Source organism: Mirounga leonina, unplaced genomic scaffold (genome assembly GCF_011800145.1).
Source record: "Mirounga leonina isolate KUSES-001 unplaced genomic scaffold, KU_Mleo_1.0 Mir_94, whole genome shotgun sequence".
Taxonomy (NCBI): domain Eukaryota; kingdom Metazoa; phylum Chordata; class Mammalia; order Carnivora; family Phocidae; genus Mirounga; species Mirounga leonina.
The window spans coordinates 33,510,033-33,535,014 of record NW_023270855.1 but is presented as its reverse complement, the minus strand read 5'-3'; the positions used below and the strand labels follow the sequence as shown (position 1 = coordinate 33,535,014).

The window sequence follows — 24,982 nt, the reverse complement described above, 5'->3', positions numbered from 1 at the left end:
GGTTCCAGAGCAGCTGGGCATCCATAGGCAGAAAACAAACAAACGAACAAACAAACAACCTCAGCCCAAGTATCACACCTTATAGAAAAACTAATTCAAAGTGGACCATATCTAACTATAAAACTTCCAGAAAATCAACAACAACATAGAATCTTTGGGATCTAGGACTAGGCCAAGAGTTCTTAGATTTGACACCAAGAGCATGATCCCTAAAAGGAAAAATACGGTAAGTTGGACTTCACCAAAATTCAGAATATAAAAAATTTCATGAAGCATGGTCTGTGCCTCGAAGTCTTGGCATGGCACACGAGGATTGGACTGCTTTCTCACAGTGAAGGCACACTCCTGGATCACCCTGCTCTCATGCAAGACAAGTGCCCTCAGTCTCCACCCACAGGCCACCTGGACACCCCCTCAAACAGAACTCAAAATGCTGCTGAGACAACGGTTGGATTTAGAAGACTTGTTTAAAGCAATTTAAAACTCTCTGCAGTTAAGAGGACGAAAAGACAAGCTTAAGACTGGGAGAAAATATTTGGGAGCCACCTATCCAACGAAGAACCAGCATCTAGAATATATAAGGAATGCTCAAAACTCCATAGGGTAAAAAAATCCAGTTAGCAGATGGGCAAAAGATGTGAACAGGCATTTCCCGGAAAAGGATATACAGATGGCAAAGAAGCACGTGACAAGATGTTCAGTCTTATTGCCGTAAGAGAAATGCAAATTAAAATCACTGCATAGCTATCAGAATGGCTAAAATAGAAAGTGGTGATAATACCAAATGCTGGCAAAGATGCGGAGAAAGCAGATCCAGATCATTCATCCATTGTTGGTGGGAATGCAGCTGCTTGAGAACACAGTTGGGCAGTTTCTTTAAAAGAACTAAACGTGCAACTACCATACAACCCAGCAGTTGGCACCCCTTGGCATTTATCCCAGAGGAATGAAATCTTACGTTCATACACAGCCCTGTACACTAATGTTTATAGCAGCTTTATCAGTAATAGACAATTGGGAACAATCCAAATGTCCTTCAGTGGGTGAATGGTTAAACACATGTTGGTACATTCGTATCAAGGAATACGCAATAAAAAAACTATTGATAGAGGCACCCACCTGGATGAATCTACAAAAGATCATGCTTAGTGGAAAAAGCCAACCCAAAAAGGTTGCATAATGTGATTCCATTTATGTAACATCTAGAAATGATAAAATTATGGAGATAGAGAACAGATTAGGGGTTATTGGGGTAAGGAAAGGGTGGGGTGGGGAGGGAGTGTGTATGGCTATAAAAGGGCAACATGAGGGACCTCTGTGGGGATGGAAACGTTCTGTATCTTGACTGTGTCAAGCCCAGGATCATTGTGATATTGTACTAGGGTTTGTACGATGTAACCATTTGGGGAACTAGATAAAGGGTATTATTTCTTTCACCTGCATGTGAATATCTCATATTAATTTGCTCAGTCATCTCAAAATAAATAGTTTTAGAAATACTGATCAGGGCGCCTGGGTGGCTCAGTTGGTTAAGCGACTGCCTTCGGCTCAGGTCATGATCCTGGAGTCCCGGGATCGAGTCCCGCATCGGGCTCCCTGCTTGGCGGGGGGTCTGCTTCTCCCTCTGCCCTCTTCCCTCTCGTGCTCTCTGTCTCTCATTCTCTCTCAAATAAATAAAATCTTTAAAAAAAAAAAAAAAGAAATACTGATCAAATGCCATTTTTTAAGCATTTCAAGTAATGCAAAATGGTCTTTAATGAAAAATGAGCCATTCTCCCACACCTCATATCTCCTTCCTCAATGTTACCTCCCTCGGGGCAAACCCCACTGGTAGTTCCTGTATCATTTTTCACAGTTGTATAGACTTCTGACTGAATTGCTCTGAATATTTCAGAATCAGTTATCGCTTAAATAACAAGGACAGGGGTACCGGGATGACTCAGTCGGTTGAGCATCTGACTCTTGATCTCAGCTCAGGTCTCGGTCTCAGGGTCATGAGTTCAAGACCTGCATTGGGCTCCATACTGGGCATGGAGCTTACTTAAAAAAATAAAATAAAAATAAAATAAAATAACAAGGGCAAATTTAGGGCTTTCAACCTGTTTGATAATCCTTGTCACAGGTGTCCCTGTCTCCCACATGGCAGCTGCAGGGCTGGGTCCCATTTCTTAGTTCCCTGAAGGAAACATGGTGGGTGATGGTCTCTATGTCAAGTCCTTGCCCAGCTTGTAATGTGCTTGTGTAAACCTGACAGGAATTGAGCCTACAGGAAACATGGTGAAGCAGCCGGCCAAGTTCACTGTGGACACCATAAGTGCTGGGCAAGGAGAGGTGATGGTGTTTGTTGAGGATCCCGAAGGGAACAAAGAGGAGGTAGGTTGGAAGGTGCTGCCATTCCATGGAGCTTTTGGGGCTTGTGACAGGTCCAGGGACTGTGCTTTCCATTTTCCTCATTTTAAAGCTTAGAACAAAAATTGTTTTTTATCAAAAGAATCCTGAGGCTTAGAGCAGTCAAAGTAATTGCCCAAGGGCTGGGCCTTGAAAGGTAATAGAAATTGATACCCAAGGACACAATGTTTTTTTTTGTTGTTGTTTTTTACAATGTTTAATAAAATAAAGGATACTTTGGATTTAGCAAAGGCCTTGTAAATTGAGGTTTTAAATGCTGATGGCCAAAAGAATAATAACAAAATTGATGCTTTACTCTCTTCCCAGGCTGACTATCTTTGGTTCCTCCCTCAGGGCCTTTGCACATGCCGGTCCTTCTCCTTACCTTCTTAAGACTCGATTTTATTCCTAATGCTTAGCACCATCTGAAATTCTAAGTTTACTGGCATATGGTCTGTTTCTCCCACTGGGGCAGTGATTATGCCTGATTTGTTTTATATTTGGTACCTGACACTGGGCCTGGCATTCCATAAGCTCTTAATAATTACTGAGCCACTAAAGGTTGAAGTGACTTGCTTTATGGTCCCTCTCATCTACCAAGTTCCAGCCCTGGGACAGTAGGGAGTTGTGACTTGGTTATACATTCTTGCCACGTGACTTTGTTTCTGTGACTTTTGGCTGCTGCTTTCCCGGGGCATCCTTCAGCAGTGGTGGGGCAGGAAATAGCCAGGACAGGTGCCTGACCTGGCAGCTCACTTCAGGGCCTTGGCTGGCACGGTGTACTTTTACTCACACCCAGCACCTTCTCTGACTATTGCTCATTTTCTGTCCTAGGCACAAGTGACCCCCGACAGCGACAAGAACAAGACATACTCTGTGGAGTATCTGCCCAAGGTCACCGGGTTGCACAAAGTAAGATGAGGTTTCATGGCTATTGCTTGGACTGCTCTTCTGGGCTTGCATCAGTATGTGTGTAAGAGGGTATCTTAGGAAGGTTGAATTCTACTCAGTTCTTTGCAATGTAAGATTGTTTTTAACTCCATCTGGGTAACAAATGGTTGTAGCTACATGCCTAGAGTATAGATGCTATGGGTTCTTTGTCTTCAGTGCTTCCTTAAGTATTCCCCTTTCTGGTGCTCTGGAGGGTCTATCTGTATTGAAGCCTGAGTGTGGAGAGGGCCAGTTGAATATAGTCCAGTGGCCCAGTCATGTACCTGGAGAAATGGTGGGGGTCTAGCCCGCAGGCCTTTTGTCTCAGCAACATTTTGAGTTCTGTTTGAGTGGGTGTCTAGTTGGCCTATAGGACAGGGACCCAGAGAGTCTTACAAGAGAGTAGGGTGATCCAGGAGTGTGTCTTTCCTTAAAAGAAAGCCTTCAACAGCACACACAGGTCAATCCCTGTGTACCATGCCAAAATTTTGAGACATAGACCATACTTACTACCTTGGCCTTCAGTGAATTCACGTGGCATCATGGCTATCGATTTTTCTTATACCCTTAGGACATCAGGAATTTGGGGGGAAAAAATCCTGAAGGGAGCATTTATGATATAATTAATTTATTCAGTTCATATGAAATCAACTTCATACCTCTTAAAATTTAAAAGATGAGAACTGACTCAAATCTTAGATGAAAATCTATACTGTATCTCACATGAGTGATCTTGGTCCCTTGAAAAACATTTTGACTCTAGGTTTGAAATCCTGGAACTGTGCCTTATATTCTGGGGGGACCATGGCCCCTTCTGCAGATGCCTTAAAGGGTCCATTGTCTACCGATTGAAGTAGAAGTATTGGTTCGCCTCCTATTAAAGAGGCCACCCTTATCCAATGTAAACATTTTTAGTTCGCTAAAGGCATGTTGTCTGAGGCCCAGCCATGTGGTAGATGGAGCCAGGTAGGAATCCCACTCAGGCCACTTAACCGGGGCTCCTGGTTCCAGCTACCCTTGTATGGATAGTTAGGAGGATGGAAGAGGAGATTGCCAATGCATGTGGCTTGACATGGGCGCTCCCTGGGCAGGGAGTAGTGATTATATCCCATCTGTCTGTCACTCGTAGGTTACAGTCCTCTTTGCAGGACAGCACATCTCCAAGAGCCCTTTTGAAGTGAATGTCGACAAAGCACAGGGAGATGCCGGTAAAGTTACTGCAAAAGGCCCAGGCTTGGAAGCTGCCGGAAACATCGCCAATAAGCCCACCTACTTCGACATCTACACAGCAGGTATTGTGGATCAGGCTTTCTTCCAGAGCCTGAGATAATCCTCGGTCACCCCAAGGCTTGGGATGCCTGACCTTTTGTCTTTTAAATCAAACCACCGCCAACAAAAGTACCCTTTTTCAAGTGTGTTAGTTATTTACAGATTTTTCCAAACCAGCTTTTTTCTTTTTTTTTTAAAGATTTTATTTATTTATTTGACAGAGAGCACAAGCAGGCAGAGGGAGAGGGAGAAGCAGGCCCCCCGCTGAGCAGAGAGTCTGCCGTGGGGCTCGATCCCAAGACCTTGGGATCATAACCTGAGCCGAATGCAGACGCTTAACCAACTGAGCCACCCAGGCGCCCTCCAAGCCAGCTTTTCTTTAAGATCTTACACTCAAGCTTGACTTTGATTATTAATAATCAGTCAATTTCTGTACATATTTCTGCCTTGGCTAAATAACTGTTCCAAAGAAACTAAGTTTTAAGAATCATCTACTAGGGGTGCCTGGGTGGCTCAGTCGGTTAAGCGTCTGCCTTCAGCACAGGTCATGATACTAGGGTCCTGGGATCGAGCCCCATGTCGGGCTCCCTGCTCAGTGGGGGGCCTGCTTCTCCCTCTTCCTCAGGTTCCTCCCCCCCCCCCAGCTCATGGTCTCTCTCTCTCGCTCTCTAATAAATAAATAAAATTTAAAAAAAAAGAAGCTTTACTAGACCAAATTCTATGCCAGGTCCGGGGGTGCAGGGAGGAATGATAAGACACAGTTTAAAAAAATTTTTTTTTCTTTTTAATGATACAGTTCATGAAATGTCATCTTTCTTTTCAATGTAGAAAATTTTAAAAATAGAGAATGGGGGGAAAAAAGGAAAGTTTATGACCCTCCTAGCCCAACCAGAAAACAGTTGTTAGCATCTCGGTGTGGACTTTCTGAGTGCCTGTCTCCTTCCATCTGCACTTCGCGCCTGCGCTCATCCGTAGGGAGTGTTCTGAGAAGATGACCTGGGCTCCTGGAGTGCTTGCTCTCTTCCAGGTGCTGGTGTGGGTGACATTGGTGTTGAGGTGGAGGATCCCCAGGGGAAGAACACTGTGGAATTGCTGGTGGAAGATAAAGGAAACCAGGTGTATCGATGTGTGTACAAACCACTGCAGCCCGGCCCCCATGTGGTCAAGGTCTCCTTTGCGGGGGACACCATTCCCAAGAGTCCCTTCATCGTGCAGGTTGGGGAAGGTGAGTGCTGGGGTGGCCAGCTATACCTGCTTCTGGCCTTTAGGGTGACCGTGCGCACAGCTGGGCTCCGAGGCCAGGAGAAGAGTGGGGGCCATGCTGGACTCGTGCCTGTCCCCTTCCTGCCAGGGCCCCTTCGGTGGGAAGCGGCTTGCTGTGTCCTCAAGATACTCATATTAACATCTTCCTGTGAGCCGAGCAATGACCTGAGTGCTTCACTTGTATTAACTCATTGAATCCTTCCCAAAACACTCACACAGGAGAGTTGTCCTCACTGAGAGATGCAGGACTGAGGCCGTGGGCTGTTGGTGCCCGTGGCTGAGGTTAGCAGGTGTGGCACTGCCCCGGGGCCCCCACTGCTTGGCCTTTACTGGTCACCACACACTCGGCACCACGGCATCTGCTCATCACACCAGCCGGTGTGTTCCAGGCGCTGGTGTTATCTCCAGCTTGCAGGTGGAGACACCGAGACTTAGGTGACGTTAAGGCATCAGTGAGCACAGACTAGGCATCCGTAGAAGGAGAACCCAGGTCTCTGTCAATCCCTTAACCCTGCTGCTAAACCCCTTCTGCAGCCAGAGCATGCATTTTTCTCTAACGTTAGACTCCTTTTCCTTCGGACTTGGTGGTTCTTTTTGTTTTGTTTTGTTTTCCAACTCTGCTGCCTTTTCTAACCAGTACTTGCTTTTCCCTGTTCTGTCCTCTGCCTCTGCGTCTGTAGAGCTGGCTTCCTCTTCTGAATCCTGCCTCTGGGTCAGCCTGGACCCCGAAGCTGTTGGCTTCCTAACTGAGAGCACTGGGCCAGAGGCACCTCGCTGGGTAAGGGCTGGTTGAGTGGGACTTCCGTGCCCGTTCTCTGTGCTTCCCGCACACGTCAGCTGGGCCCGTGCTGTTGGTGACCTCGGGACATGACAGTATGGGCATCAGCATCACTTGTCCAGCCAGACCCCAAACCCACTCTCTAATTGCATTGAAACCTGTGTAAAACAACTCAAAATGGTGGAGGATCTGGTGGTTTCCTTTAGTTCCATTTAGTGTTTATATGAACTGAACAGTTACCCTTTTGACGTTGAGACTATTACCCGTGTTCAGAATTTCCATGAGTGTTGGGGTTGGTTTTTTTTTTTAAGGCACATTAAAACCCTCTGCGGGAAGTCTTGTCATCCTGTTGTGACTTATTTCTGGTATGACCAACTTTTCTCCTTTTGACAAAAAAAAAAAATAAAACCAACATATTCATAAACAAAACTCTCTTTGACATAAGGCAAGAAAGCATTTTTAACAGCTTTCCTGTTCTAATACTGTTCTCTGACTTCCTCTCACTCATGGACAATGCTTATCTCTCGTGTGTCTATCCATCACTTGTACTATTTAGAGTTTAATTGATAGGGTTTTTCTTTTGACGTACTTCCACTACTTAACTGATTTTATATTAAAAAGAATCTTCATCCCCCTTTCACAATGGAAAACCAATGTCACTTGCCATAAAATGTGGCCATAAACTTATGTTCATCCACGAACCACCTAAAATCCTCTCTAACTCCTAGAGTGTGGGTATGTCCTTCCAGAAGCAGTTGTCTGCCAAATAGCCAGCTGAGGATATTGCAGGGAGGAGGGACCAGAGGAGGCATTATCTTCTTTCTATGGAGTAAAGAGTTTCATCCTCTGGAGTCTGTGATCCCACTCCTGGCATAGAGAAAACTCAAATGTGCAGTGTTAGATTTGGAAAGGAAAAGCTACTTAGTAAACAACATGCATGACATTTTACCCACTGCTCTCTCACTTCTATACTCAAAAAGGTCCCCTGTGTTGGCAAAGAATTCCTAGGGTACGAGGATGTGTTTTATCAACCTTCTGATGACCCCCATGGAACGGTAGTTTTGTGGACCTCTCATGTAAGAAATTACTAGAAGCTACTTTGGTCCTTAATTTTTAGACTTCTGACTTTAGGTTTTTAAACTAGATCCAGAAATCAAATGGAGAGTGGTGTTTATTGCTAATTGTTGCATTTATAGCCACCCACATTCCGATTACCTGCTGACAGCACTAAAATGTTTGTCTGCTTTGGCCGAGTTGGGGTTGAACTGGTTTCTTTTTTGAGCTATCCCCTGGCTCTTCATGCGGAAGACAATCACATTTCGACTTTTAGAAATGGCCGATCCAAAGTTTGGAACGTGGTCAGATGTTTTCAAGTGCTACATTTTCCAAGTAGACTTGAAGAAGTTCAGTCTTTCCAATTACTGGGCCCTTGAGTGTGGCAATGAGATTTAACTCTCCTTCACCACCCAGAGGATAAACGCCAGGATTCAGCAGGTTCCAGGAGCACAGTGAGTGCAGGCTGTGCTTCCCCTTCTTTCTTTGCCAAAGTAACCCCCCACTTCCTCCCCCACCCCGGTCCCTCTGCGGTGTGGCCGGACAAAGTTATGTTGTGTCCTTATTTGCTAGCCGGGTGTGCTCCCTGAGCAGGACCCCTAGCCTCGGGCAGCTGCTGCAGGCTCTGTGCAGAACAAACATTTTCTTGGCGAGTGGCCCCAAGTTACCTTGGCTTGCTCAACTCTAACGAATGAAAGGTTGAATTGATGTCAAAACTGTGTTTGCAGCCTGTAGTCCAAACGCCTGCCGGGCCAGTGGCCGGGGCCTGCAGCCCAAAGGCATCCGCATCCGGGAGACTGCAGACTTCAAGGTTGATACCAAAGCTGCTGGAAGCGGGGAACTTGGTGTCACTGTGAAGGGTCCTAGTAAGTGCTCCTTTGTTTCTCCATCTCAGGTGTGACTTGGGCCAGCTTTGCAGCCATGGCGTATGGATTTCATCCCCCAGCCCGTTTTGATCGATCCCAGAGAGAGCGGTATCAAAGAGTTGAGGCTATCTGGGCTCCATGGGGAAGGAGGCAGTGATTAGTTATGTCTGCCCTGGGTGCAGTGGGACCAGTGGTGGCCTGACAGCCTCCCATATTAAGGCTTCTGGGAATAGAAAAAGCAGTGATGTAATGGAGTTTGGAAAGTGCTGTCCTTGGAAGGACAACCTGAAGTGGCTTACTTTTTATTTGAGGAAACATGGGCTCGAGAAGAAGGGTCTTGCCCAAGGTCACACAGCTTGTAAGCATCTGAGCTGGAATTCAAGCACCGTCTCCAAAGCCAGTAATTTCCCCACTACAGGTTACGTTTTATAGACTATGAAATTATGCCAAGTACCTAATTACTATGATCAGTGCTTATAGAAGGAAAATAAAATTCCCCGAGATTAAGTTTTCTTTGTAGATAAATGCTGTGCGCGGAGGGGTGGGTTGCACTCTGCAACTCCTTCTTCTTCCCCGTTCGGGAAGGGAGACCGCAGACGCGAGTTTGAGTGCTCTGTCCGTGTTTGCCCCCTGCATTTCGGGCTGCAGACGTAGCAGCCCTCCGTGGGTTCATGCCTTGTGGGAACGTGCGCAGCCTCTGTGTTGCTCCCACTCTCTGTATCCCCAGCAGGCTGGGGCGGGAGTGCTCTGAGCTCCAGAAAGTTAATATTTGATCTCAGAGCGCCAGGCTGTGGGGAAGGCTGTGTTCAAAGGGTGGCCAAGGTTCTACACTGCCCGGACCTGGAGCCAAAAGCTGCTCTGGGGCTGCCCTCCCCTCTGGCTTGTCACAGGAGCCAAGGAGGCGTTTTTTTCTGACCTTGGATTCTCGCTTGACTAAGTGGCTTTCCCAGCCAAACCTCAGGGCTCAACATAAAACAAGTTCCTACCTGATGGCTCAGTCTGGAGTTTGTGGTACAGCATCTAAAACCTGTCCTCTTGTAGGTAGCATGTAGGAGCCTTCTCACTTGCACTGTCCAGCTTTAAAAAAAGATGTGCCAGGACAGTAAGCCGAAACCCATGCCAAATACTCATATAAGGACTCAGTTCCTCCTCAGTTTTGTGAGAGGCTAAGACAGCTAGCGATGATCGTTAAGAAAAATTAAGATAGGACTAGGTTTGTCTTTACACAGACCCAGGAAGTCGAGGACCTGTTGGCCCCCGCCTCTAGATAAGGCTCTCAGAGAGCCTTTGAAAACCGGTTAGCTGGGAAATCTTCCTTTTCCCCCACACTTTGAAGCAGAGATGGGCCTATTTTTAGGCTTGGATTAATCTCCCAGGTTTTGAGGGTGTCCCATTCTGAGGCAGCCCACTTGGCTTCCCTGTGCAGCTTATGTCTTGTGGATATTGCTGCCTTTCTGTCCTTGTCTTTTGGATTCTTGTTGGGAGCCTGGAATTGCTTTGGAAGGATGGAGTGCTTTCTTCCCACAGAGGGTCTGGAGGAACTGGTGAAACAGAAAGGCTTTCTGGATGGAGTCTACGCATTCGAGTATTACCCCAGCACCCCGGGGAAATACAGCATCGCCATCACGTGGGGGGGACACCACATTCCAAAGAGGTGAGTCTCCAGTTGGAGTTGCGTCTTCTCTGGAGGCGTGCTCACCCCAGAGCAGGCTCACGGTGGTTACTTCCCCGGCTGCAGGAGGGAAGGAGATCTGCTTTGTTGAAAGCTTTTTTTGTTTTTTGTTTTTTGTTTTTGTTTTTTTTTTCAGAACACACAGACATTTGGCCTGTTCTCAAAAACAGCAGAAAGTCACTGTGGTTTCGGTTGCCTTGCTTTAAATCAAATGCTGGCGGTTTGGGTCTGGGGGGAGGCAGGGAAGCCAGAAGGAGCAGTAATAGAGAGCAAATGGGCTGTGTGTCTCTACACCCTTATATAAACTAAGATTCTCTTTCTTTCAATGTGTGCCTCTGTTCAGGAATGCCATGGGGATAAAATCTGCCATGGTTTACATTAAAATTCTCTACGTGAGTGCAGTCAGGAGCCAAGGGACGCAGTCTGCAGCTTTGACTTGTGGGCATCACGGTTACCCTCCCCTCTTCACCCTCCCCAGCTCCCCTGGGGGCAACTTTAAACTCTGAATAAATTCCATTTACCTTGAGAAATATCTGGGTATGATAGGGTTCTGAGAATCTAAGCAAACTTTTTTTTTTAAGATTTTTTTTTTAAAGTTGGGGTGCCTGGGTGGCTCGGTCCATTAAGCGTCTGCCTTCGGCTCAGGTTGTGATCCCAGGGTTCTGGGATTGAGTTCCACATCAGGCTCCCTGCTCCAGGGGGAGCCTGCTTCTTCCTCTGCCTCTGCCTTTCTCTCTCTTTTTCTCTGTTTCTCATGAATAAATGAATAAAATCTTTTTAAAAAAATACAAAATAGGGTGCCTGGGTGGCTCAGTAATTTGGTGTCTGCCTTCGGCTCAGGTCATGATCACAGGGTCCTGGGATCGAGCCCCATGTCAGGCTCCCTGCTCGGCAGGAGGCCTGTTTCTCCCTCTCCAACTCCCCCTGCTTGTGTTCCCTCTCTTGCTGTCTCTCTCTCTGTCAAATAAATGAAGAAATCTTCAAATAAATAAATAAATAAATAAAAGTGTATTTATTTAAACAATCTCTACACCCAACATGGGGCTCAAACTTAAAACCCCAAGATCAAGAGCTACATGTTCTACCAACTGAGCCAGCCAGGCACCCCCTTTGCTTTTTTTTTTTTTTTTTTTTAACAGCTTATTTGTTTAAAAAAAAAAAAGACTCATTTGTTCATGTGTGAGATAAAACCTTTTCAGCTTAGTTTTCTTCTTACATATATATATTTTTTAAGATTTTATTTATTTATTTTAGAGAGTGAGACAGCACAAGTAGGAGGGGCAAAGGGGGAGGGAGGGAGAAAATCTCAAGCAGACTCTCCACTGAGCGTGGAGCCCGATGTGGGGCTCAATCCCAGGACCCTGAGATCATGACCTGAGCTGAAACCAAGAGTTGGACACCCATCCGACTATGCCACCCAGGTGCCCCTTGTTCATATAATATAGCAGGATACAGGAAAGTAGGCACTCTCTTACCTTCCAGAGCTCATGGTCTGGTGAGCCCTACACTCAAAAGGTGAATGGTCAGAAGGATAGTGTGAGGCAGGGTGTCTTGAATGCCCACCTAGTGGCCACCCGAGTGCCCCGAGGCAGCCCCAGTACATTATATTGTTGACATAACAATGGCTGTGGGGGCACCTTGTGGAGGAAAGGCTTGGCTGGACATTGGGACTCCAGGTAAAAGGAGTGGAAAAAATACCTGCAAACAGCTTATGGCTGTATTTAGTCCCTTCTTTGCTCTTCTTTAATGCTTTTTGTTCCTTTTCTCTTAGCCCCTTTGAGGTTCAAGTTGGCCCTGAAGCAGGCATGCAGAAAGTTCGTGCATGGGGCCCTGGCCTCCACAGCGGGATTGTCGGGCGGTCAGCGGACTTCGTGGTAGAGTCCATTGGCTCTGAAGTGGGGTCTCTGGGTAGGTGGAAGCGGCTGGCCAACAGCTTCTGGGGGGCTGAGATGACATGAGGCTTGGTCCCAGTGTCAGACTGAGAGCTGGGGCCTCCTCCAAGCCTCACTCCCCTTGACCTCCTGACCCCCCAAGTGCAACTCTTAATACTGCTGTGGGATTGCAATTTTCATTTTCCTCTTGCCCTTCAAGTTGCCCTCTGTCTCTTCTTCCATTCATTCATCCGCTAAACCTCACGGTAGAGGAGCTTCCTACGGATGTTGTGCTTGAAACAGTGCTTGGAACATAGGAGGCACTTAGCAAATATTGTTGATTGATTCTTAGTTTAGATGAATTAATGAATTTTGCTGAAATTAGAAATTTGGAGAATAAATATTTTTCGGAGCAGAACAGTATATGTTAAATATACATCTGATGTATACAGGATTACTTCAGAACAGCAGTCAGCAAACCTGCTCTAAAAAGGCCCAGAGAGCAAATATTTTAGTCTTGTGGGCTGTATTCTCCCTGCTGCAGCCGTGGTAGGCATGAAAACAGCCAGAGAAAGGACGGAGGTGAGGGAGTGTGGCTGTGTCCCAGCAAAGCCTTATTAAGTACAAAAGTAGATAGTGAGTCAGTTTGGCCCGCTGGCCATAGTTTAATGACTATCTGTTTTAGGTAGTAAAAGTAAGCAGACTTGGATTTAGTATTTCCTTCTAGAGAGAGAATCAGTGTTTTGGTATGATATTAAACCTTTGGCATATCCTTCTAGACTTTTTTCTTTACATGCACACGTAAATATTCATCTTCCACAAAAAATATCTAGGGATGATCTTTCTGTCTTCCTGCCTCAGATAAATAGAGGCTGTGTCTTGATTTTCCATGGCTTCTTTGGAATTCCATTGCATGGATATGTCTACTATTAGGCTCTCCGGTTATTTCCACGGTTTTCTTTAGAAACAGTGCTGGGTACATATACTTTGTACCTAACTGTTTACGCATATTCTTGATTATTTCGTTCAGACAAAAACCCAGAACCTGATTTGATGGGGCAAAGTGTGGGCATTGGTTTAAGGTTTTCGTTGACTTGCCTTGTTAGATGATGTTTAAAAAAACATAAAAATCCAGCCCTTCCACGTCTAGTGAAGACTCAATAGGCTTGGTTTTGTGGGAAAGGGACAGACACTGATTTCAGGCTTCTGGCTGATACTTGCTTTGAGGGAGTGAGCTGGTGGTAACATAGAGTAGGTTCTTCCCACCATACAACCAGGGGTCCCTCTCACCCTGTCCCCCAGGCTTTGCTATTGAAGGCCCCTCGCAGGCGAAGATTGAGTATGATGACCAGAATGATGGGTCATGTGATGTCAAGTACTGGCCCAAGGAACCTGGCGAATACGCTGTTCACATCATGTGTGATGACGAAGACATCAAGGACAGCCCGTACATGGCCTTCATCCACCCAGCTGCGGGAGACTACAACCCGGATCTGGTGAGTCTGTCTGTCATGTTTCTGTGCTCTCTTCCTGGCTCCTGGCCCTCTCCGTGGTACCCAGAGAGTGAGCTCAAGCAGCATGTTGAGGGACGGCAGCAAGAGGCCATGTAGAGCTTAGGAAGGACACTGGTCTGAGTTGGAACCCTGGTAGTACCGCTTAAGTACTTTTCTTTTCTTTTTAAGATTTTATTTGTTTATTTGAGAGAGAGAGAATGAGAGACAGAGAGCATGAGAGGGAGGAGGGTTAGAGGGAGAAGCAGACTCCCCACTGAGCAGGGAGCCCGATGTGGGACTCGATTCTGGGACCCCAGGATCATGACCTGAGCCGAAGGCAGTTGCTTAACCAACTGAGCCACCCAGGTGCCCCCACTTAGTACTTTTCTAATGGTGGGCAAGTCACTTAACCTCTCTGACTCTTGATTCTTTTTAAAGTGGGAATGATAGCAATGTCTGCTTTCCAGCGTTTCTGGGATGATTCAAGGAGCTAACGTGCATAAAGTGCCTAGCTCATGCAGGGGGCTGCGGAGGCTGCTCTTCATAAATGAAAGGTGTTCTTTTTCTCCCCAGCTCCCTTCTCTTAAATTGGAGCAGTGTTTCTAAGAGCTTCTGTCACACTCTTAGGAGGCCGATAAGCATCGAGTCTGAGGCAGGCTGGCTGCTAGGAGGAAGCCTCCACACTCCCATGTGTGCAGGCTGCCCTGGCCCACACGGCTCTTCGTAGGCTGGTGTCGGTCTGGGCCGGTTGCTATTCCTTGTTGGCCAACGGCTGGTCCTTTGTTCTCTCTGGAAGCTGTAAACCTTTGGAATGTCTGTGGTAAAGGTTCTGAGCCCCCTCCATGTGGGAACATTGAACCTGGGCATGGCTGGAGGTCCCTGCCCTGGTTACTAGTTGTCTATATCTGTTGGGAATAAGGCATGGAGCCCCAGGCTAGTTTGGGGCTTGGTTTTTGAGTTTTCTTCCTCCTGGGAGGTTAATGATACTGTGTTTAATTTCTGAGTTACAACCTACTTGAGCATTTTCCTTCCCAAACCATCCTGTTACATAGGTACTGTGAAACCAGACACAGGTGGTTTTGTTACCTTGTTCCCTGGTCACTGGTTGTTATAGAGAGGGTTTCGTTGGGGCATTGTACAAAAAGAGAATCATTATTCTTTGCCCCAGGTCCAAGCATATGGGCCAGGTTTGGAGAAATCTGGGTGCATTGTCAACAACCTGTGTGAGTTCACCGTGGATCCTAAGGATGCTGGAAAAGCTCCCTTAAAGATATTTGCTCAGGTAAGTTTCCAGGGCCACCTGTGCAGGTAATTACCAGGAGACACGATCTGTCACTGTAATGGCAAGTTGCTCAGTTCATCTGATCCTCAGTTTATTCATCCACATATTGGGAATCATAAGAATATTTATTATTAAATGGGATTCTAATATGTAAAGTGGGGTGCTTTTCTCATTTTTATGATTTGTATTCTTTGGAAACAAGGCTTGATTTCAGATTTCCTATACATGTCCTTCAGTGTGGTTAAAGCTTCCTAGGCCATGACAGGAGGTTTGTAAATAAGAATTTATTAAATATGTTTTTCTAATTTAATTGAATTTGGCCCAGGAATTTAAATGCAGGAATTAAAATTAAGAAGTACTTTTTTTTAAGATTTATTTATTTATTTTAGTGAGAGAGAGAGTGTATGTGAGCACATACCTGAGTGAGGGTAAGGGCAGAGGGAGAGAGAATCTCAAGCAGACCCCTGCTGAACATGGAGCCTGATGCCAGGGCTTGATCTCTAGATCCTGAGATCATGACCTGAGCTGAAATCAAGAGTTGGACACTTAACCAACTGAGCCACCCAGGCGCTCCCAAATTAAGAAGTATTGAGTGGCCATGGCTTTCTATTAGAGTCATTTGCTCTTATGAAAAACAAATAAATACAGGCAGTGTTTTATCATCTGTGGTGATGGCATATCATAGTTCCATGTTTTGTTGGATGGGTGGTGACCTGATGGTCTTGGGAAGCCATGGTGGTGCTGTTTGATGAAGACCGTGTGAAGTCCAGTTTCTCTTCTTTGCCCCTGCTCTTTTGCAGGATGGGGAAGGCCAGCCCATTGACATCCAGATGAAGAGCCGGATGGACGGCACGTACGCCTGCTCGTATACCCCGGTTAAGGCCATCAAGCACACCATTGCTGTGGTCTGGGGAGGTGTGAACATCCCACGCAGCCCATACAGGGTAGGTTGTGAAGAATAATCCTGGCCATTGTATGAAAAAGCCAAGTCCTATGGCGGGTCTGGGCTCCATGCTAACTAACAATGTTTCACTGGGTCCAAGTGGAGGAAAACTTGGTTATAACTTTCTGCCGTGTTCTTTTTAGGTCGGTATTGGGCAGGGTAGCCATCCCCAGAAGGTCAAGGTGTTTGGGCCAGGCGTGGAGCGAAGTGGACTGAAGGCAAATGAGCCTACTCATTTCACAGTGGACTGTACTGAGGCTGGGGAAGGTGAGAGGGGGCTTCCCCCAGTGTGGTAATTGCTGCTCCTTGAGGAAGCATGTTCTTTTTGGAACATTCGAAGGACAGTGAACTTTGAGCCAGAAAGTAGTGCACCTGAATAGGGAATTGTTCATCTAATGAGCGTCTGTGGCAGTTCCTTGGTGATCTTTGCTAATCCTCCATTCCTCCTCCAAAGCCCTGACTTAGCACCATCCCTTTGTCAGGCTTGTTACTGGAAACTTCCCAATTGCTTTTTTGGGGTGTTAGCTGAGCTGAGCTAGAAGCGATTGCATGGGACATGCTGTTTCTTGTACCCTGGTGCGCTCATAAGCTGGTCTGTTCCAGGTGATGTCAGCGTTGGCATTAAATGTGATGCCCGCGTGTTAAGTGAGGATGAGGAAGACGTGGACTTTGACATTATTCACAACGCCAACGACACGTTTACGGTCAAATATGTGCCTCCTGCCGCCGGGCGATACACTATCAAAGTTCTCTTTGCATCTCAGGTGTGTGTTTGGACCTGGGTTCTTTCTGGCCACCTGTGTGCGTATTTCTTTTTTTTTTTTAAAGCAATAGGGCAATGTCTTGAGAATTCTGCTCAGGTTTTCCTCTCTGGTTCCTGAAAACCATGAAGGGGGAAAAAAAACAATAAGCAAAAAGCACCCAGAACTAAATTATTGTCATTTTCTAACAAAAGTGAGGCACGGTGTATTCAGTGGTTCTAGCAGGGCTCTGGCAGGAGACTGGTTTGTTATAAACGCTTGTAAAGTTTTTGATTCAAATGAACTTCTAGACGTGTTCTGCTTCGACCACTTTGAAGTAATGGCTTTGGCCTTGACCCCTAAACTTTTACAGGGACAGGAGCTTTGAACTTTCAAACTGAGCTCATGTTTACTTATGATAGGTGAGGATAAGGCGAGTGGTACCTAAAACGGAACAGTGGAATCCTGGTGATTCAAATTAACCTTGCATAAGGATAGGAATGTCGAGAGAGAAAGTTCTGTGCCTGAAGGTGTTGGTCTTGAATTGACTTCGTCCAGTTAACCTGTTCTGCCTTTATTCTGATAACCTGCACCATTGTGAAGAATTATAATCCTTGTATCCCCAGACCTTAGTTCCAAGCTGTACCTGAGGACATGTCCTTTCGCCCAACCCTATATGTTATTGTCATTTGGGGTTTTATTCTTGGTAGGATTTTTTGCGTACTAAGTACTCAACTTTGGTGTGAAAGGCTCAGAGTTTTCAGAATCGTTTGTAGGAAACCTTCCTCCCGCTGTGCACTAAGCAGGTCAAAGCCTGTGATGGAGGGGTCCAGGCATTTGTAAGTGACCTTCGGTGGCCCCTACCTGAGGCTAGAGTACAAAGACTTGACCCATGGGGATGGAAGTTTGCCCGCCGCCCGCCAGAGTCACAGAGGTCTCCCCCCTTGCGTTGGGCAGAAGGCTAAGCTCTGGCAGACGATTCAGGGGCTTTCCTACTGAGATAGTGTCTCCCCTACAGGAAATCCCCGCCAGTCCTTTCAGAGTGAAAGTTGACCCTTCCCATGATGCCAGCAAAGTGAAGGCAGAAGGCCCGGGGCTCAGCAAAGCAGGTAAGAGAGCACGCGGAAGCGGCCATCCCGGAGGCCTTCTGCGGGCCAGTGGCCAGGGGCATGTTTGGTCCGGGGACCTTGAGGGCCTCGTCTCCACCCAGGGCGGGTGTTCTGTTGGGAGTCCCATTCAGCAGGGGCAGTGCTCCTGCCCGAGCTGTTGGCAGTGCTCCGGCCCCCGTCGCCAACCGCCTTGCTAGGGCTGGTGCCGATGAACCTGTCAGACTGGTTGTTGAAGAGTGAAACCACGCCAGTCAGGCCTGTCTCCTCACTTCACGGTCTATCCTTCCAGGTGTGGAAAACGGGAAACCAACCCACTTCACGGTCTACACCAAAGGGGCTGGAAAAGCCCCGCTGAATGTACAGTTCAGCAGCGCCCTTCCTGGAGATGCCGTGAAGGACTTGGACATCATCGACAATTATGACTACTCCCACACCGTCAAATACACACCCACCCAGCAGGTAGGGTCCTTCCCATTGCCCCTTCCCCCTCAGTGCTGGGCTGGGCCCTTTGGACAGCAAGGCTCTGATCTGTCCTCTGTCGAGATGCTCCTCTGTGGGTGAAGGGCTCTTCGTGCCTGTCATTTTGAGCCTCTCCAGGAGCACTGGCAAGAGGCCTGGCTGGTTCTGTGAGGCGGGCCTGAAGGTTTCCCTAAGAACAAACAGGAAGCTAGAGCAGGAAGCTAGCCTGACTCTCCCCATCCCCGCCTCCCACCTCCATTTTGGCTTTCAGCAGAAACAGGGAGCTCTTGAAATTTGGAACCTAGTATCTTCCTCTTATTCCACACACTCTCCCATCCTTACCAGCTGCCCTTCATTCAGTCTTAATTACTCAAATGGGAGGAAGGGCGACGCCTTTGTGTTTTCTTGCTGGCCCTTTATATAAGGTGGTAGAGTGGGTCTCTCTCAAAAGCCAGTTCAGTCTTTAGTCCCTCAGGCCCGAAATACTATCTAGGGCCCCAGATTGTCCTCTTACAAAATTCAGGAACACACACAGGATGTTACGATCCAGGCCACTTTGCTCTGATTATTTTAGGCAAGAAGCACCTAAAAAATGACCTCTCTGCCTCTCTCTGTGAATTCTTGTTTAATTTGTTCAAAATTGGGTTTTGCTTCATGGCCATACCTCTGGGGTGTGAGGAACAGGTAACCCAGAAGAAAAGCCTGGAATTTCCTATTTTTTTTTTTTTCAAGATTTTATTTATTTGAGAGAGAGAGGGCGAGCAAGCACAAGGGAGGGGGTCAGAGGGAGAAGCAGGCTCACTGCTGAGCAGGGAAGCCTGATGCGGGACTTGATCCTGGAACTCCAGGATCATGACCTGAGCCGAAGGCAGTTGCTTAACTAACTGAGCCACTCAGGTGCCCTGGATTTTACTATTTTTTATGCATAGCATTCTACACGTCATTCGAACGTCTCAGATTTTTTCTTAATACACCCGACCCTTAAGGAACCTTATAGTGTAGGTGCTTTCAGGTCCTGAGGAAAATAGTCCCCCTTCTGTGGGGTACTCTTTGTAGGAGAACAGGGGGGATGCTTTCTGTAGAAACACCACCTGAGAAGCATCCCTCCTGCCTGGCCCTCAGTGAGGCGCTGCCCAGAGTCTAGTGGGAAGGAATGAGGGGTATGGTGAGGATGAGGGGTGTGGTGCAGGTGTCCCCTTGCACTGGGGGCTACATGTCCTTGGAGATGGACTCTTTGGCAGTGGGAGGGGTTGTCTGGGGTGAGTCAGTACAGATGTGGTCTCTTACATCCAGACGTCCTCCTTCCTGTGGTTTTTGTTTTTACTTTAATGAGGGGTTCATTATTAGTGATGGTAAAAATACTTTTGTACATAGAATAACCTTTTATCATTAGGCTGCTCAGTGCTAAGTGGGTAATTATTTTCCTGCTGACGCTTCAGAAGGCTGGCGGGAGCCTCACTATTGGGAGCACTGGCTTGACATCATCCTTGTTGCCAATTCTCCACATTCCTTAGGAGAAGGTACCAGAAAGCTTGGCCACGCACACTGGTCAAGGTCACAAGGTCTTAGACTCTTCTAAAAACATCTTGCTTTGTCCTCTATCTATAAACCTTTTTGGGTTTTGGCTGAGCTTCTAGAAAGTAAGTTGCAGACATTAAGACGGAGTCAGGTTTTGGCCTGCACCCCCAGAAAGGGCTTCAGAACCTGTTGCCATTTGGGGCAGAGGTGGAGGCTAGAGAGGGAGGCTTCTTAACTTCAAAATCACACAAGGTCAAGTTCATCCATTTCTTGGAGAATAGCAGGTTTGTCGGCAGGCTCAGTGGCTGCTTGGGGCTTTGCTCAAATGCTGCCTGTCTTATGTCCAAGGAGCCTGGCAGAGTCCTGGTGTCAGTCCCTGCCTCCAGTGTGAGCGGTGCCTCTCTGGTCCTTCTTGTTTAGCATTTAGAACAAGATTTATGGTTTCATTTTTTGGGCAAGTTGCAGTTCTGCATATTTTTCTATGGCAAAGAAAAAATTGAATTTCTTCTCTTGGATGATGAGTTCCCCAACAATGGGATATCATGTCCTATATATATCTTTCCATCCCTAGTCTTGAGCACAGGACCTGATGCTGTAGGTTCTCCACATGGATTTATGGCTTAAAGGGTGAATACACGAAGTGGAGCTTCTGCTCACAAGCAGAGAACTTTGTAGGGACAGTGGGGCCAACACATCCTCATGCACCTTTGATCTCTCTTTTCTGAAGAGCGGCATACAGCTCAAGATTGGGTTAAATAAGCTTGCCTTTTGAGATGTGCCCTTGGATATGGTTAAGAGGCCTGGGTCAGGGACGCCTGGGTGGCTTAGTCGTTGGATGTCTGCCTTCGGCTCAGGTCATGATCCCGGAGTCCTGAGATCGAGCCCTGCATCGGGCTCCCTGCTTGGTGGGAAGCCTGCTTCTCCCTCTCCCACTCCCCCTGCTTGTGTTCCCTCTCTGTGTCTCTCTCACTCTGTCAAATAAATAAATCTTAAAAAAAAAAAAAAAGGCTTGGGTCAGCCCAGAAGGCCGTGCCCAACATGGAGGCAGGGAGTATACTTTGAGGGCTGGTGCCCAGAGGCGCACCTTCTTGTTGTCATTTTAGGGAATAACAGGCTGGAACTTTCTAGAAATGTAGTTGTTTGGTGTGTGGAAAGATGGCAGTGGGTCCTGGCCCAGGGGGAGCGTGTCGCCCTCAGAATACAGGCCGTGCTGTGTGAGGAGCTGTTCCCTGCAGGGTCTCTGAGCCGCAGCTTGATGATGCCCGCTGACCTGCAGTGGACCAGTCACGGTCATGTCGGAAGGCAGTGGTCAGAGCTCGTTTTGCCTTGGTGGGGTGTCACTTGTTGGGTTGGGGCTTGAGGATCCTCCCAAAGGTCAGACAGAAGGCTTGATTTTATGGAAGGGAGATCGCACAATGCCATATTCGCCCACGGATTTTGCCTTCTGTGCTTTTGGTTGTCTGTGACCTCAAGGGACTTCAGTCTCTCACCCCATAGTCCCTCACGTAGAGCGAGCACTTGGAGAAGCTGGTGGCAGCAACTCCATGACCCACCAGGTCAGAAACCACTGGGAATCGGCAACCCCACCTACTTCCTGGGGGTGCCTCGAGGAGACCGTGTGGGTTCACTGAGCCCCCTGCCTGCTCCGGAGATCTCTGGAGGAGGGGGCTGTGGGTGGCTCACTTGATCCTGTCCTCACCTGAGCTCTCGGGTCAGAGTCTTACATTCGTGTGTTGTGCAGGGTGGGGTTAAGGTCTCAGAGGTGCAGAGGGGAGAGAATAAAACTGTCCTGCAGTCAGCAAGGCCGTGGTGAAATGCACCAGAGGTCATTGCTCCGACATTCCTGATGTCACCCCCGCCGGGGGAAAAGCACAGTCCGTTCCTTAGCTGGGGCCCAGAGGAAACCTTAAATGCTACAGCCCATTGCAGGTGTAAGTCCCTTAAGATTTCTTCCTCCCCCTTGTTAGGTTATTTGAGGTAGAGTTCATTTCCTCTCTGAGTTTTTGTTTTGTTTTTTTCATAACTGGTAGTGAGAACACACTTTCTTTTATGGGATGGGTAGGCTTAACTGAAAGAGGATTTTTCCCTCTCCTGTGGCACTCCAGAGACGCAATCAGAAGACTTCCAGGGCTGGTGGAGAAGGTTTTTCCATGACCCATGGTCAGCCGTGAGGCCTCTCCCTCAAGGAGTTAGGGGCTTGTGGGCAAATGGAAGCTTGGGACGAGCTGGCATGATGGGAATGCCACGGTGGCTGAAGCCACGAGTCACTCCCTGACTTCCTTATTACAAGGAGGAGACCTGTCCTGTCCTGGGCTGGCTCTCAGCTTTTTTGGCTCGGACCCATGCACGTTCTACCATGAAACGTTACACCCTTGAGGCAGGGGGCCAGTTGGTTTGTGTGCACTGCCAATAAATCCTGGAGAATCAGTCCTCCCTCCTTCATTGATGCAACCAATTTTTTTCTTGGCTTTTGCCCCCCTTTTTTTTATTATGAAAAGCAATGTGAGAAAATATATGTGGGCCAAAAGCTACACCCTTTTAACACTTGATCACTGACAGCTTTCACTAGAACCTGAATTCTGGTGAGCCCCCCGGATTCTTGGGGGGCATCGTCTCTCCCTCTACGGCCTTTCACGCTATGCCCGGGGTGTTTGAGGTGAGGGAGAGCTTCATCTACTGAGATAGCTGTGGGCTTTAATGGAGCCTGGGTTTGGCAGGGAAGGGAACTTAGCCGCCAGGAGAGGGGAAGCCAGCAGGGTGTGGGCCGGGACCGGCCAGAGGAGAACCGCCCTGCAAATGCAGTCGTACGGAGCTCCCATGGCCCCCGGGGCTTCGAGCAAGGGGCCTGCCAAACCCACAGGCAGGATTCCCTTCACACTTGAAACTTTTCTTTCCGTGACATAGATGTGGGAGTTTAGAGGCTGCCTTAGTGTGCAAATCCCTTTCACAGTCTGGTGGCCTGAAATTGATTTCCGAGACGTAGAAAAAGCTGGTTTTGTTCAGTGAGAGGCTCCCATAGACGGCAACTTTGCCCGTGGCCGTGATCGGATGTGTGCTGGGCAGGAGGTAGTATGGCTGAGCAGCTGGGACGCGGGTCTGCGTGCCGCGGTTACGAGGTTCAGCTCTCACACTACCAGGCATGTGATTTGGGAAAAGTGACTCTACCTCCCTGAGCTGTAGCTTCCTTTCCTGGAAAAATGGGGACAACAGTGGGAACCACCCCTTCAGACTATTTGGAAATTGAGTCAAGGAAATGCTTAAAAGCACAGCATACAGTATGCTTATTAAGTCGCCCCTGTTGTTCTTAGCTGTTCTGATTTTATCTCACTTCTCGCTTGTTTTTGCCATGGGGCCAGAAGCTTAGAGAAATACGTCTGTGGTGTTTCTAAATCCACTGGAGTCAAGTGCCCTGTGTCTCTGGAAGAATTAAAGATCTAGAAGACAGGTTTAAACAACAAGTTAGGGGGCACCTGGGTGGCTTAGTTGGTTGAGCATCTGCCTTAGGCTCAGGCCATGATCCCAGAATCCTGCTCTTGCTCTTGCTGAGCAGGAGCCTGCTTCTCCCTCTCCCACTCCCCCTGCTTGTATTCCCTCTCTCTCTCTCTGACAAATAAATAAATAAAATCTTTAAAAAAAATAAAATAGGGTGTCTGGGTGGCTCAGTCATTAAGCGTCTGCCTTCGGCTCAGGTCATGATCCCAGGGTCCTGGGATCGAGTCCCACATCGGGCTCCCTGCTCGACAGGAAGCCCGCTTCTCCCTCTCCCACTCCCCCTGCTTGTGTTCCTGCTCTCGCTCTCTGTCAAATAAATAAATAAAATCTTTAAAAAAATAAAAAATAAAAAAATAAATAAAATAAATAAAGATAAACAGCAAGTTAGATGTTGGTGCCCAAAGGTACCCTCGATTTCCTCTCGTTCCAGGGCTGCATGCAGGTGCTGGTGACGTATGGCGGCGACCCCATCCCTAAAAGCCCTTTCACTGTGGGCGTGGCCGCTCCGCTGGATCTGAGCAAGATCAGAATTAATGGGCTGGAGAACAGTAAGTGCGTGGATGCAGGGGAAACGGGTCACTGAAGACCACCCACCGGGGCCGCCAGTTAGATACCTTTCACAAGACAATTTGCAGGGAAGCAGCCTCTGCCATACGAGACCTTGCAGTGGGATGGACGTGGGTGTGAACTGGGGCTATGCAGCGGGGTCGTTCTGGGACCTTACCTGCGCTTAACCTCCCCGAGCCTCCATCCCCTCATCACACAGTGGGGGAGGGGTGGTCAAGAACACTGACATTCGTGGGAATATTTTGAAAGGTAAATGAGCTCATAATTCAGGGGCTGGCACGTTGTCAGCCTTCGGTAACTGCTGCCATCACAGTGGGATTGTTTTCATTGCAAAGAGAAGTTGGGACTCATTGCTTTCTGGTGACTTTGTACTGTGCTCGCTGTCCTTGGCCATGGGATCCACATGAGGGTGGACGGTAGCATAAAAGCCAACTCCCCGGCACTCAGAAACCGCGACTCTGATGCAGCCCCCACCCCCACCCCGATATTCCTTTGGCTTGGTAGGTATCTTGTTAGCGTAAGCTCATCTATTTTAAAATGTTTTCATTTGTTGTATTAGGGAAAATTCCAAACATACAAAAGTAAAGACAGTAGAATGTAAATACTGATGTACTTACCGCTCAGCTTCAGAAGTTCAACACATAATCATAAAATTCTGCTTTTTACACAGAGTAAGGCATAAATCCATTTTCATCTTAAAAAACACCGTTGAGAGTAAACTCCACTCTCTCCATCACCTCTTATTCTTCCTGGGGGGAATCAGGGTTATCTGTTCAGTGTCTGTCCTTTCAGACTTTCTCTCTACATCTGTATGGGCACATGCACCAGCAGCAAATGTTCGGCAGTGTTCATTTTGCATTAAAGTCATGCCTGTACACCCATATGTTTGCAGCCTGCCTTTTGACATGAGCAGTGCATCTTGGAGAATATTCACACCTCTGTCCCCTCGTTGGCACGATCTGCCATGTGGCTGAAGCCTGGCCACACCTCCGTAGCACGCACGCACACACACCCGGTTTCAGGGTCACGTGGGGCTCAGTGCATACCCCCTGGGCAGGCCTCTTTGGTCTCAGTGGACCATCAGTGAGCACCTTCACTCACCTGTGACTCAAATGCACAAGTTGTGAATGAGGCCACCTCCCAGCTCTGGGTTCTCTGAAGCCGTCCCTGGAGGGCAGCCAGCTCTGAGCATATGAAAGTCACTGGCCAGTCCTTTCATGTGTCTCCTCATTGCTGCGTCCTCTAAGACACCTAGGGCTTCAATTCCAGACCAGGAAAAACACAATGCC

The 24,982-nt window shown here is 47.7% G+C and overlaps 1 protein-coding gene across 7 annotated transcripts in view; it reads left to right on the top strand.

Moving 5' to 3' along the window:
* The window catches only part of FLNB (filamin B), a 142,029-nt gene that overhangs the window by 68,606 nt on the left and 48,441 nt on the right, over positions 1-24,982 (top strand). For all 7 annotated transcript variants that reach the window (XM_034996986.1, XM_034996985.1, XM_034996984.1 and 4 more), the window contains exons 5-19: positions 2,255-2,373; positions 3,223-3,300; positions 4,448-4,610; positions 5,615-5,812; positions 8,410-8,547; positions 10,075-10,201; positions 11,991-12,127; positions 13,393-13,586; positions 14,752-14,865; positions 15,666-15,809; positions 15,952-16,075; positions 16,412-16,572; positions 17,567-17,657; positions 17,947-18,116; positions 23,557-23,674. In XM_034996986.1, coding sequence (XP_034852877.1) covers positions 2,255-2,373; positions 3,223-3,300; positions 4,448-4,610; positions 5,615-5,812; positions 8,410-8,547; positions 10,075-10,201; positions 11,991-12,127; positions 13,393-13,586; positions 14,752-14,865; positions 15,666-15,809; positions 15,952-16,075; positions 16,412-16,572; positions 17,567-17,657; positions 17,947-18,116; positions 23,557-23,674 — 2,076 coding nt within the window. The remainder of the gene's footprint in view (positions 1-2,254; positions 2,374-3,222; positions 3,301-4,447; positions 4,611-5,614; positions 5,813-8,409; positions 8,548-10,074; positions 10,202-11,990; positions 12,128-13,392; positions 13,587-14,751; positions 14,866-15,665; positions 15,810-15,951; positions 16,076-16,411; positions 16,573-17,566; positions 17,658-17,946; positions 18,117-23,556; positions 23,675-24,982) is intronic.